Below are 14708 nucleotides of genomic sequence, written 5' to 3'. Positions count from 1 at the left end.
ATATTTTTGGAAGAAACCCTGTTGCAATGTATTGAGACATTTCTGCAAGAATTCTGGGATTTATCCCTAAATAAATTATTGAGTTATCTCTGGAAAATCCTTGAGATAATAAAATTCTTGTAATGACTCTTGAAAAATTCTCTTGGAAGGAGATCCAGAAGTTCAAAAAAAAAAATAACATTTTGTGGCCATTTCTGGCTAAATTAACATGATGTAGGACAGGTGATATTATTATTTGTCCATGATATTATTTCTAGTTGAATAACTGGTGCAAGTCACGGAGAGTATTTAGCATTTTTACTGGATATTTAGACTAAATATTCGGACGAATACTTAGTTGGAGAAGTTCTTAGAAGAATCCATTGAGAATGTTTTGAAGAAATTTCCTGTGGGTTCCGTATGAATTTCTTGACAAAAAATGAAGTATCATGTATCATGTAAATAGATCTTTGGGGTGATCTTTTTATTAATTGCAAATCATTGGAAAGCTTATGTTGAAATCCCTTGAGTGACTCCAGAAAAAAATCCCAGGATGAATCCTTGAAGCGAGTAATTTCTGGATGAATCCCTAATGAATTTTTCAAGCGTTTCTAAGATTATTTGGTGGAGAAATTCTCACAAGTTGTTGAAAGAATCCTGGCAAATCTCTGGAGATATTCCAGAAATTTATAACTTTATTATTTTCTTAATGGACTTCTGGAGGAATGCATTTAAGAATCATTGGCGTAATTCACGAAAGAATCTGAAGAAGTTTTTAATTATATTCATAGTGGAATCTTATTGTAAGTCCATAGAGGAATCATTTAATAAATGTACTAATATTTAAAAGCATTCCTGTTGGAATCCATGGAATCATTTCTGAAGAGTTATTATTTATTAAGGAGAAACTGGAATAAATTCTTGGAAGAATCGCTAATGAAATTCTCTGAAGAATACCAGCCCGAATACTACAAGAAAGTGGCATATTTGGAGAAATCCTTAGAACGGAAGAATTACAGAAAATCTTCAAAATAATTCCTGAAAAAGTTCGTAAAGAAATCCTTGTATGTATTCCTGGATGATCCTTGGAGACATTATTGGAGGATTCCCTGCAAAACATCAAGAAGATATCAACGAAAAATTTTTGGAACAATTCTGGATTGAAGCTGTAGAATAATTCCCGGGAGTAGTCACAGACTCTGAAATGGTTCAATCATGGTTTTTTTTCCAATTTTTAGTAAAAAATGCAGACTGCCCAATGCTTAGCGATAAGTGAATCTCTGGAAATTCCCTGATGAATTTGTTAATAATTCCATCATATTTTTTTAGAAATCAGTCCCACAAATTGTTCAAAGCTTTCGTTAGATTGAGATCCTCGAGCAATTAGATTCTCGATTGGACTCCATTCTAGCATAAAAGAAAATTAATATTTCTATCAGCCTTATTGTGAATGTTCAATTCAACTGATTCAGATGCGATTTGCACTCAATACGATCCAAAGGCTTCTAGTTTCATATAATGGCACAAGAGGACAGATTTATTCAAGATGGCCGGAGTTATTCCGGTGTCATCCTGGCTCAGGTCGGGTAAAAAACGATCAACTTTCTTTTCTGAAATCATAATAAATGGTGTTTTAATACCACAAATTGAACAGAAAACGGAAATTTTGTACCCTCGGATAATATTGTGATGTACTTACCCGATTTTGTCAGCCCCTTTTGGCAAAAAAAAAACTTTTTGTTTCCATCGCTACATAAATAAATTTTCTCCAAATCTTCTATAGTCATGTTATAGTTATTATGGATGTACAAAATATAGAAAAGAAGTTGCTTTATATATACATTGACGAGTTGCTTTCACCTCGAAGAACTGCTTAAAATAGTTTTGAAAAGACGTATCAAATTTACAATAAAGTGTCCAATTTGTATCTAAACATCTGTGCCAAGCTCATGGGAAAGCATTTCAGCGAATTAGGGTAGAAGCACCGGTTTTGGCCATACGCCAGTTTTAGCCATAGTGGATTAAACACCGTTTTACGAAGTCAATCAGCATGAAAACTTTTGTTTTTAGTAGATCACATTCACAAGATGGAGCAACATTCATTTACTCGTCTCAATTGATTCAAAACATAAGAAAAACAATTATTTTCCTTATTATTTTAACTCCCATACACCTAATTTGGCCAGAGTACTCCTAATTTGGCCACTCTTGTGAGAAATCAATGTGATTGGCCAATTTAGGAACCAAAGTTAAATCTCTGGCCAAAACTGGTTCTGAAAGCCTATATTGACCAATGAGATTTTCAAAGTGAAAAAATGGTTTCAGCTCAGTTTCGACATTTTACATACATAATATGAATTGAAAGCTTGCATTTGACATATTTGTAGTATAAATACGGCTATCCATATAATTTTTATTGACATTCTCTCTTAGACTGGCCAAAATCGGTGCTTTTACCCTATTATGTTTGATATTTACTTTTCGTGGATTCAAACGGTTTAGTATCCAACAAATCTATAGCCGGTTCTTCAGGGTATTAAGTCTGAATGGTCACGTCCTGTACAATGGCGCAAAACCCTACATTTGTTATGTTGAATATCAGATCTTAATAATTTATGCTAATTTAAATATTTGTCATTGCAATCAAATAAATATAGCTTCACAGAAAGAAAAATCCATGTAAATTTCAGCCTAAAATCATGCACATAAAGGGAATACCAGATATGTCTCAAATTTACACGTCATATCGTGTAAAACTACAATAACATCATGTAAGTTTCCGCTAAACATCGCGTAATCTAACATGGGTTCTAACCGGTTACACGATAATTCGCATAAATTAACATGATGTTGATGTAATTTTACACGATGTGTCATGTAAATTTGCGACAAATCTGGTATTCCCTTTATGTGCATGATTTTAGGCTGAAATTTACATGGATTTTTCTTTCGGTGTTGGCATGTCCCAAAAAATAGTCCTTTTTTACCAGACCTGACCCAGTGGCTCTCCGGAATAGCTCCGGTCATATGAATATTCCTGAGTTCCTCTGTTTCCACTTTTGGATACTAGATATGTTTATTTTTTATTTTATTCTATTATTTATTAATACATTAACAGCATAAATAATCACCTACTGATTTTCAAAGCATATGCTACTATGATGATGTTAAATAAGTTATGCCTTAGAGACCAATGTACATTCTGTTCATTAGAAAAGAAAATAGTAACTTCACTTTTAAAACAAAAAAGTTTCCTTTCATTTCTGCAACTTCTTGGCAATTCATTCCAGTATCTTATGGCTCGATGTCGAAACGATTGCAGAATACTGACAAAATATCATTTGAAACCTTTAAGTTTTCACTGAGCGGTTTTAGTTTTAGCAATTTTGCATTCACTCAGGCCTATACGGGTTAATAATCTATTTTTCCTCTCTCACCGTCAGAACCGGCTCCGAAGTTATGCAAAAGGTTATTTCCAAGAAGGTGTAGAATTTAGATCATCGAATAATAAGATTTAATTTTCAAAAAAAAAATGTTTGTCAATTCGCAAACACGTATATAATTTCAGAAGTTCTTTTTTTGCAAATAAAATGGCATTTGGAAAAAATGATGACGGAGGTTTATGATACAGAATTGCAGGCACAATAAATGTTACCGTCCATCTGCCTGGTATTAGCCATTATCCGTTTGCGTGGAGGGCAATCCCAAAACTTTTTGGTATCTTCTTCAACAGGACAAACAAACGTCCACAAATTATGCATTAAATATCCATCTAACAACATTCTGCTTGAGGAACCAACTACTTTGAGTGGGGTCATTGAAATTACCTAAAGGCTTTTAAAATGTTTATAACTTTTGCCTATTCTAAAGCTTATTATTTAGATCACTTTTGTCAAAGTATTTTTTATATTATTTATGAGGAAGACCTTACTGACGATTTCCAACTTAGGGTTTCATTTTTATTTTGGTTACTTGGACTGGGAAAACTTAAAATTAATCATTTAAATCTTATTTTTTTCAACTTTATTCATCAGTATTTGTGATTCCTTTCAAAGCGATTTCAACTAATAATTAGTATTTTCATTCTGTTCAAGATGTTTGAAAGTAGTAGCGATTCCGACAAAACGCAACAGTCTGCTGTCTTTGCCATTTAGAAACAAACCTTGATTCCTCTGATGGAGCTCCTGCCTAAATACAGCAAATTCGGAACTACTGATCACGATTGGCAGCACCTTTTGCTTCCTCACTTAAATCGAAAGCCTGGGCTAGAGGCTGCTTCGGTTTGATGATCAGAAAATATGTCTAGAGCATCGATCTAATTTTATATATTCTGAACTATCCAAAATCGCATAAATGAACTAGTCAAAACCATAGTTTTTAACGGCACATACTGCTCCACAAAGATGGGCATGCTTGTTGCTGTTGTGTGCCAGACTCAGACATTGCATTGCAGCTATGCAGTTTGCATTTTCCCTGCGTTGGTTGGCTAAAATATGAAGCATTTGCATGCACAGAGAGCGCACGGTTCCCATTCCGCCCATTACTGGGATGCATCTTGAAACATTCCCAGTCAGAGAGGACCAAGACCAGAACACGAGAATGGAACAAACAGTCCGTGCAAAAAGGCGGAAGGAAACCTTTGCCTGGTGAATAAGGTAAATATCGTGCCCGGGGGCATAAACAACACACAAAAACTCTCTGAATCTTTGGTTGTTAGCTGCTGCCGTACTTTGAAAAAGGCAAGTTTCTTTCACGGAGAGATGCACTCTATTTCCCGAGTATGCTAGTTTCAGTGGAACTGTGCACGTTGGAAAGTTTTAATTTAATTATTATGGAAGAATAACTCAGGAGTGCCGTTGGCAAACAATCCGGGAAAACATATTTCCCACGGTAAGCTTTAAATTTCCACTCATGGAATGATTATTTTTTAATTAAAGAAGTTCTGATTTGAAGTTATCATGAAATGTGTAACTTCAATTATGGAATCCTGTCTGAGTTTTCTACAAAACATAAGAATTTGTTTCACAAATTGCTCCAAAAACGCCTATAAAGAACATACTGAGAATGTTATAGAGACTCTTCTATAAATTAGTCTAAGATGGAACTTTTGAATAGATAATTGCACTAACTTTCGACCCTGTCATTTGATCGGCACAGATTTTTGGTAGGTTGTTGTGCTTTTCTCCTAAATATTTTAATTACAATTGCAAATTTGCAAAAAATCAATCAGCTTGATTGAATCAGGTGTTACACCCTCCACTTCTCGGTAGGATTTTTTTTCAGGAATCACTTCAGGTATTTTTTCATATACGTTTTAACTTTTATTTTCGAGTGTTTTCTCGCATAAAACGCTATTTTAGCAGTGCATTTTTTTTGTTCCGCATATACGGTACTAACTGATGGAAAACCTGGATACGCCTATAATCATACCTGCAATACGATTTGTACATACTTTTCTACTACATATTAGCACTAACATTTTAAAAGGTTATGCTTATAAAAGTAGCTACGCCCTTTTCAAATGTTGGTGCTGATATATTTCATTATCAATATTTGCATTATACGACATATCAAACTGGTTCAATCCTATAAAACTGTTCATATACTAACACATACTAATACTAATATCAATGTCAATTTCTTCCCCATCTCGGTCGGTTCCACTACTAACATTGTACTAACACCTCATAATGATCATCATACACCTGCAGCCGGCCGTCTCCATGTTATGGCGGCAAACGGCGACCCTTCGATGATCTCTCCTCCGTCTTCCATCTCGAACGGCCCGGAGCCACAGTTACCGCCGTTGCCACCGCCGTTACGTTCGACACAAGTTCTTCAGCCGCTGTCCGTGTTTCCAGGTTGGTTTCCCGAGTGCACAATTCCTTCCGTGATTCCTTCTATTTAGATGTTTAATAGTGTTCCTACTTTCTTTCGTCATTTTCATCCGCGCAAGCATGCCACTCCCTTCAAAACTCCTCGTTATCTCCTTCACCGCGATGGATGTTCTAGTGCCTCCTTTTCTGTTCTTGGTATGATTTCGTTCAGTGTTTGCTTCAAATATGAGTTCATGTAAGTACTTGTTATGAGTTTTTAGTTTCCGATATGAAGCTGATTTCCATTCTTCCATTGGTCGTATTCTTATGTTTTTGAAGATATTTTTGTTGGTTCAAATTTATCCATTCCCATCAGCTCACGCGTTAAGGTTCATGCCACAAATAATAACCAATACAACCAACAAGATTATTTCACCCGCATTCCAGTTACAACCTTGAGTCAGGAAGCTACGTATGAGTATGTCTTTGGAGGGCCCCTGGACTCGCACGCCCTGTCATCAACGCTTAAGCTGACCTCACCTCCAATACGACTGCGCCCAGACGGTAAGTATTTTTTGCATTGTTGATTCTGTTATTATGTATTGGGGATATACTGATCGAATTTATAGACATATATAATTACCTAAAGCGCAATCTAATGTTTTTTTTTTAACTTAGATTTACTACTTTCTATCTCTAGTTTTCCAAATCTAAAAAAAGAAGACTTTAAGTATTATCCATTGTATTTCATTAAGCGATACACAATTATTTTCAGACCGGCAAAATTGTCAGTTCTCTTCTTTCTCCATACAAAACCACGTACCAGGGATCAGTGAGTAAGCAAGCAGTTTTACGCAGATAGATACATCTTGAGTTTTAGAATGAAACATTAGACAGAAACATTCTTCTACAAAGTTGTATGAATTAGAATCTTTGGTGTTTTTCAAAATAAGGGTGTCGTAAATTTTAATTGAAATGAGATCAATAACTGTCTTATTTTAAGGAATTAATTCTGGCCTTAAGGTGATTATAAAACGAAGCCAAACCTTGAATTTTCAAGTGCACAAGACGAGAGTATCTGACAACAGTTCGCATTGAAAACCAATCAACATGATTTCTTGCTGGTGGTGACCAATGGGATAGATTTTTAACGCGAAGCGCTGTTTGGTTCTCAAGTCTTGTGCTCTTGAAAATTTGAGGTGTGGCTTCGTTATATAATCACCTTAAACTGATTGATTTAAAGATTTTCCCACGCGCTCGTGCTGCTTTTTATTTTCCGACAGAATAGGGTCCGCTCTTTTGCCACCACTCGTTGGACCAGGCGATCCAGATTTGATCACTCAACCACAATATGACACCGTCGCCAGGGATCTTTCTGGTTAATAATGGGCCACTACGGCCTATTGCTGTCAAAATATCAGCCCACTCTTTACCAGAAATCCCTGAGTGGCCCACATAAAAGTTACGGCTGCCTCGCCACGGTCGAAAATGTCCTGACTTCCTTGTACAAAAGGATGTTTGTTATTCGGGGACTCTACAGCTGCCAGAACACTGACTGAATCCGTCACCGTCAGAATGGTTCTATCACTCGGTGTATCGATGGCTTGAAGTATGGCCGCTGCTTCTGCTGAGAAAATGAAGCAAATATCCGGTAGGCTGAAGCAGTGCTCATAATGATTGCCGATCACTCCTGAGCCAACTTTATCCCCTAGTTTCGAGCCGTCTGTGTACCTGATCTCGTGATTCTTATATTCATTGTCTATTTTTTCATTTCGGAATGTTTCAGAGTAACGATTGAATGATTAACAATTGTGGAAGTTATCCGTCAGAGCGTCTGCAATAGACCGGCCCTTAAACAAAAAAGTTGCAAAACTTAACGGGGCACCCCCTAGATATGAGCCTTAGGGTAAGAAAAACGCTCTCTCAAAATTTCAACTCAATTGGTTGCTCCACCAGCTGGCGCAATCGATATGAAGTTTGTATGGAATATTCGTCTCGAATATATTGAAAATTGATCCTACGTCACTGTTTCGTTCCGTATACTAATTGTTCGCGTTCAAATAAGCCCAGAATGACAAATACACTAGTTGATACCCTAATAAACATAATTGCAGAAGGTTGTATCTGGATTTAATCTCATTTTCATTACTTTTTCAGTTGTTAAAAGTTAGGCTTAGATCAGCACTCCCGTACAGTCACTTATATGCATGCGACATGTGCCTCAGCTCGCCCAGCGTCATAGGTGGCTATGATGCGCTTAGCGGTTACCTTCAAGCTATGTTGAAGAAATACAAGCAGTATTGCATGATATACTTCAGATGGTTAAAACACCAACTTTATTAATTTTGATCATGGTACAATCTTCTACAATATTCTTCACTATTATATCAAGTAGTGTTTTTGACATTCTGGGTCCAATTGAACGCGATCATCAATTTTCCTGAACCAAACAGTAGATGATGTGCTGTTGCTCATATGTTTGAGCTGAAAATCCCATATTAACTTCAATTCAAATGCGCCAGCTCATGGAACGACCAAATGAGCTGAAGTTTTCAGAAAGTCTTCCTCTAACCAAAAGAAATAATCCTGGGGGGTGCCCCGTGGAATCATACAACTTTATTTTTCTCCCATACTGAGTTGGGCCAGTCTAGTCTGCAATGATGGCGGGATTACGTGGATCCATTTACCTTGAGGCCAACTCCTTGTGCTCGTCTTTTTCCTAGAAGACAGTTGATTCGCCTCCACAGCTCAGTCGACTATTGCTACTCATTGATTCCATTAGAGAACTCGGTCCAGGATGCTTCCTTTATGCCTTTTATGTTTTATCGACACTCGTTTCTTGCATTTTGGTATGATTCTTGAGTCTCAGCACGACTTTCTGGTAGATGTTTTCGGAGTTTCTGAACTCTTCACAAAGGTTTTCGTCGCAGCTTTACGATTTTACAGGTTTCCCAATTCCACCAATGTATTGCGTGACTACCTGGGTATGGGCTCGTTTTTGGAATAGTCTGAGAAGCAGTGAAGCAGTTCGGTTAAGTCTTGAAGAGATTCCGGAGAAGAAGTTTCTATTTTTGCTTTGGTCTTTTTTCTCAAAGGTTGTCCAGTCAACTTAGTCAAATTGCCATCTGGGGCGACGGTTTGTTTCCGAAGCGACAGTGCCATCCAATTTTAATAATATTGGAATATGATCGCAGCCATGAAGATCTAAGTCCGTCAACCACAGAAGGCGATTGGACTACAAGCCGAAATGAGTGAGCCGTCAATAGATGTTTCGCTATTCTCTCGTGAGAAGGTAGTAGCACCATCGTTGAGAATAGTTAGGTCATGCTTGTTGGCTAAACCAACAAGGATGGACCCACAAACGGTATTATGGCGGCTACCCCAAGCCTTGTGATGGGCGTTCACATCTCTAAGCAAGATCATGGTACCAGGAATTGGCTCGAGCACTCGACTAGAGATTTTCTTTTAGATTTGGGATTTTTTTTTTCTTGAGATACATAGATACGATGGAGACCGGAAAAGGCCTCGGAATATTTATTCCAATAATGGGTAGGTCCGTCTCAATATCCAGTGACGTTACTGGGATATCGTTAGATACTCCGATGGCAAACGATTGGTAAATGTTGGCGCCGGTTTTTACGTATCATTACGTATTGTAGGTTATTACGTCAGCCCAGGGTGTTGTTCATAAAGGCTGTGTTGACCCTGCGCGTATTACTGATCGGTGTCGGGCAACTAACATCTCCAGGTCTGATAGGTTGTGAAAATATCCGTTTGTGTTCCACTGTGCGGCTAGAGTTAATCGGTTTCGAGAAAAGTGGCTGCGGTACCAAGTCTTGTGAAGGGCATCTTATAGTTCGGAGTCAAATGCCTCTGGTCCAAGTGCAGGAAACAACTCAGAAGATTTGCTTCCGGCAGTTCTTGACTCGGCTAAGTTGCGTGGTTGATTTCTTCTAGTGGAAAGCTTGATTCCAACGTAGTTCTTCAGCGTATTTGATTTGGGCGTAGAAGTCCAAATATTTTGATCCGTGCCCTTGATTCCATCGCTGTCCGTAGGGGAACAGGTTTTTACACCCTTGTGCGTCCTTCTTCCAGTAGAATCAGAATGCCAAAGGTTGTCCGGCGGTTCCGGTAGGGCCTTGGGTTCCGCACCGACCGGGCCCTGGCTGTTTTGACCCGCGACTGGGGATGGCGAGGAACGGGGTTTTTGGCCCTTTTGATTAATTCGGGTATCGGGGAGTTTCCGCTAGTTCCGGTGGGGATACACTGATAAAAATATTCAAATTCCAATGCAGCGTTAACGGAAGAGTATAGTAAGAGTAAATCAAATTCATCTATTGTTACAGCATCACGTTTTATTTTCAGCTAAAGATGCTTGAAAGTTACATGATCGTGTAAATTTAAAGTGCATTCGTTTGAAAAATAAGCGATTTGTCGTGGACATTTCTGTTTATTCTAATGATCCAAATAGACCCATAACGCGGGTAGATCACCTTTCCGTGGTGCAAACCCTAGTCCTGACTGCTTCAAACGAAGAGAACATGATATTATAGTAATCAAAGGAACATTTTTTAGTCCTTGTTACATTTTTAAACCTTGTTGAGAGTGACAATTCTCGGTTTTTCGAGTAGCTGAGAATGATCTTGAAACAAGGAAAAAAATGAGTCGAATACAACAATTTGTTTTCTAATCTTTTATTTATTTAGTTCTCTAGTTTGAAGAAGTAAGGACTAGGACTCAGATGCATGGACAATGTCGGTGTAATTTCTTGGCTTTATCAAGGGATCCGATTTTGACTGATAAAGGGGCGCGCCTATGGGGAGAGTACCCACCACATTCTTCAAAAGGTATGAATAGCGGAATCTTTCAATTAGAATCCTTTCCTGCGATAAAGTTAGGAATTACAACTGTAAGAATACCGAATACTTTATCACTTATCAATAGTGATAAGGTAACACGACATGCACTAAACAAAGCAAACGGGATATACTACAATAGATCAAATATTGGTCACAGTGGTTTATGTTCCGAACAGAAAAAAATGCTCCAAATATGTGCATGAAAATAAACTGAAATTTACTACATATTTTTAGCTGTGTATAACGTCCACGCTATGGGGGCCCCTGCTACCCGATGCTTTCTCTGTTTTTCTGAATGTTTGCTCAGTCCACTCCACTTTTATTTCATCTTCCAGGGAGTAAAGGGAAGTGAAAATAATGTTTGAGATGTAAACCTTCTGTGTATACACTAACATTTAGTGCAAATGTAAACATTCCCTAAGCCCTCTTTATACGGCTTCATGCTGAGTAAAAACACTGTACATACGAACGAAAGCTTCTATGCGATCCTTTTACCAACAAATCTGGCGAATCTACTCAGCTATTTTTAAGCTGTGTTGGCAGCTCTTATTCATACCGATCATTGCTCTAACTCGACAGTTATACGACATGTAGCTGTGTATCATCTTCGGAAGGCACTTTCTCAATTATTTTGAAACTTTTGAATATTTTTTATACAGCTTCGCTGTATTATCGATTAAATATTATTTCCAATATTATTATACTACGGCAAGCCGGATACGCCAGGTGAAGTTGATCGAATTGGGTGCTTGGTTTGGCCACCGTGACAAGAACCCAAGGCTGCCGCTGGAGCCGTGAGCCGTGCCTTTTGAAGATGGCAACAGAAATCGTCGGTCGGTGTTCCCTTAGTGGACAGTCCCCTATAGTCGCACTAGTGACTTTTCACGGCCGTTTTGCTATAAATCTTTTCAAATCATTTTTTGACATGAAGGTCAGGACCTATTTATCTAAGTACCATTGATTTACATTTGGATTTTGCTCAAAAAATGATCGAAAAAAATATTTTTGCTTAAAATTTCAGCTCCCTTGCGCCTATAGTAAACCTATTGTTCCTATAGTAGCACTACTGAGAGAAACTATTTTTTATTATACGAATTAATTGATGAATTTATAACTTTTTTTACATCAAACGAAAGCTTGAGATCCACACTTTGTAGGAAAAATATAAAAGTTTTGTAAAAATATGGTTTTGATAAGTATTTTGCCGACGCCATGATGCTAGTGCTACTATAGGAACAGAAATTAGAAATAGTGCTACTATAGGCACATGTATTCCTATAGTGGCACACGCGATAATAAATACAAACATTTGAGTTTTCGTAGGTTTTATATTTTTCCCACAAAACCAAGATAAAAAGCTATCAGATGATGTAAAAATAATGACGCTAGCATTATTTTTCGATTTTATACGAATTTTTGTTCTTAGCTATGCAGCTATTGGTACATCGACCCCGCATTCTCAAATAATGCGCTTATTTCAAGGGAACTTGCCTACATTTAGGCGTATCGGGCAGATTTTCAAAGCTTAATTTTGCAATAAGATGATCAAATGCTTGAGTTGTAAGAAATTTGACATCATTTTCAGATTCAGAAGATAAGGAAATTTTTCATTTTTGCTTTGTTATATGATGATCAATTTTGCCCCAGTGTTTGTTTTTTTAATTTTTAAAACTATTTTTATGATATGTTGAATATTATTTCATGAAAAGTCGATTACATAAACTTATAAAGATCAATAGAGTACTGGTTTTGTCGAAATTTATTTGACAATATTTGAATTCCGAAGGATCGCACTACAAACAAAATGTAAAATAGTGATCAATTTGCCCCGGATTACAGTATTAATTATTCTCATTTATTTTCTCTCCAATCTTTGTAACCTTATGATCTTTGTGATTTAAAAGAGCAAATTAAAATTTCAATAAGTTCTAGATTTTGTAGATTTTTATTTGTATTGAATAACTTTTTCTTTTGGAATAATAAAAAAAAATGTGTGTTTGTTCTTAAAAATGTGACTCCGATTTGTCCCGTTAGAAAAATGGACGCATAAGCATCGCACTGCAGTAGTTGAAAAATTGGATTACAAAGTCATCCAAAAACAAAGTGACGTTGAAAATTTTAAGCTATCACACATATTTGATAATAAAATCTTCACAATAAAAGCAAAACACGTTTCTGACATTCAGATTCGATTTTACGGGTTGTCCATTTTGTAACATCGAGCACATGCTTGCACCGGAATTTAAGTTTTGCAAAACTTGTTTTCTGTCAACACATTACTACAAGTGTTGCAATGATTTCCATTGCAAATTGCTGTGCTCAAAGATCATTATCATTGTCGAAAACATTTAAACATACTTAAGAAGCAATATAGATTAAGAGTGGGATTGAAACTACCTTCTCTAAACACTTAAAAAAAATGATGAACTTAGTTTTGATCGTGTTTGAACAAAAGTCGTTAACAAAACTGTCGTGCAACGAACAGTTATATAAAAAAGTTTCAGTTGAGAAAGTCATATCTAATCTTAAATTTAGGTCATTTCATCTCCTAAAGCTATGGATGAAAAACCTCTCCTTATCGTGTGTACCACCTCAAGCTGCCATCCATTCCCTCTGGAGCTTAGGAAATTTTAACTTTGCAAACAGTTGCTTGCCAGATCACTGGCCGAAAGATTGCCTATTAATTTGTAATGACCTTTGATTGGCTCAGTCGGATGAAGATGAAAATTGACCTCTTTCATGCTTTGCTTTAACGTCAATTTCCATCCATCGAGGCATTATGCTTGATTATCATTTCAAACGCTTGGTTGCCTCTGTTTCAGCCTGTACTGTAAAGTTCAAACCCTTTTCATTAGCCCCAGTGAAAGAGGGGAATTGTTCCTTAAATTTGAGCATTTCTTCCGCTCGTCATCGAGCCCAAATTTTCCGATCCAATCCACTTATCGAACCAACTATCTCGACTCATCCTATGATTGCCTCAACAACCCCATTCAAACGCACCTTTGAACTCCCGGACTCAGATCTGATAAGTCATTCTCTGGAGTGCAATGAATCAGCTCCTCATCATATGGCAAAGCCTTTACTTTTTTATTCTCATGGTGTGTCTGAAACCGTTATTAAGGGAAACAAATGGCGTTATCGCGATTCTGAGATTTTGAACTATTTTGAGGAAAATTCAAATAATTTAGAATATCCTCTGAACGTACATCCATAACAACCAAGAAACCTGCAGTTTTACAAAACTCAACAAAGCTAGTTTCTACAATTTATAACTTGCTAGTTGAAGCAATTTAGAAATTTCAGGCTTATCTTTATAAAGTTGTTGATAGGTATTTCATTTTATGTTGTCCTTAGCTTCAATATTTGAATAAAAAGGGAAACAGTTTCGTATGGTTGTGCTTAAAATAACGTTGAATAGGATACCAAAAGTCAGAATGAAATCTTTTTTTTATCGTTTATAACGATTTCAGACACACCGTGTTTTGCTTTCTCTGATCGGTGTCGCGAAGGAAGCAACCGATTTGGTCTAATCTTTTTGTCGGATCAGAACGAGTGAAACATCGATTCCATTGAATGTTCATTAATTTTCTATCAAAATCGACTTACCGGGACCCGGAGCGGAGCAGGAGGTCAAAGATCGATGACCACACACCGATAGCAACTCATTGCTTATGCTTGGTGCAGGCATAAGAAATGAGAGTGAGATAAGTCCTTTTTACCAGCACACATATACCTACCAACATCCAGGCTTGCGTCGGTGCGTGATTGAATGTTCGGAAAGTTCATTAAGAAAACACCGGGCTTAACTGGAAGTACGAAAAGGTCAGACATGGTCTATCCTTCCGGAAAAGTTTGCTGCAGCCTTTTTAGCTAATGAATCAATCTGTATGGCATTGGGACTAAGAGCTGGAAGAATTATGGACCTGGACACGATACCGTAAGCTTTACTTTTCGAATAGATAAGATGTTGGATTTATGGCAAGCTGGTGAATCGTGGCCGGCAATGTTAAGTAATGATAAACTTGAAGCAAACGACTTTAGCAAGACATTGTGT

The 14708-nt window shown here is 37.2% G+C and overlaps 1 protein-coding gene across 27 annotated transcripts in view; it reads left to right on the top strand.

Moving 5' to 3' along the window:
• LOC5575494 (glucose transporter type 1) overlaps positions 1–14708 on the top strand; it is an 816694-nt gene that overhangs the window by 553839 nt on the left and 248147 nt on the right. For 20 of the 27 annotated variants that reach the window (XR_002500247.1, XM_021843626.1, XM_021843625.1 and 17 more), the window contains 2 exons: positions 5691–5840; positions 6222–6359. The exons of 2 other annotated variants lie outside the window; for them this stretch is intronic. Coding sequence is in view for 24 of the 25 variants with exons in the window: in XM_021843626.1 (XP_021699318.1) it covers positions 5708–5840; positions 6222–6359 (271 nt within the window). In the remaining variant the exon portion in view is untranslated. Of the gene's footprint in view, positions 1–5690; positions 5841–5898; positions 6052–6221; positions 6360–14708 lie in introns of those variants that run through there. 5 more of the 27 variants (XM_021843643.1, XM_021843629.1, XM_021843636.1 and 2 more) reach the window with 4 other exon arrangements.

Source organism: Aedes aegypti, chromosome 2 (assembly GCF_002204515.2).
Source record: "Aedes aegypti strain LVP_AGWG chromosome 2, AaegL5.0 Primary Assembly, whole genome shotgun sequence".
Lineage (NCBI taxonomy): Eukaryota > Metazoa > Arthropoda > Insecta > Diptera > Culicidae > Aedes > Aedes aegypti.
Note: the sequence above shows the minus strand (reverse complement) of the source record. Positions and strands in the feature narration are given on the sequence as shown.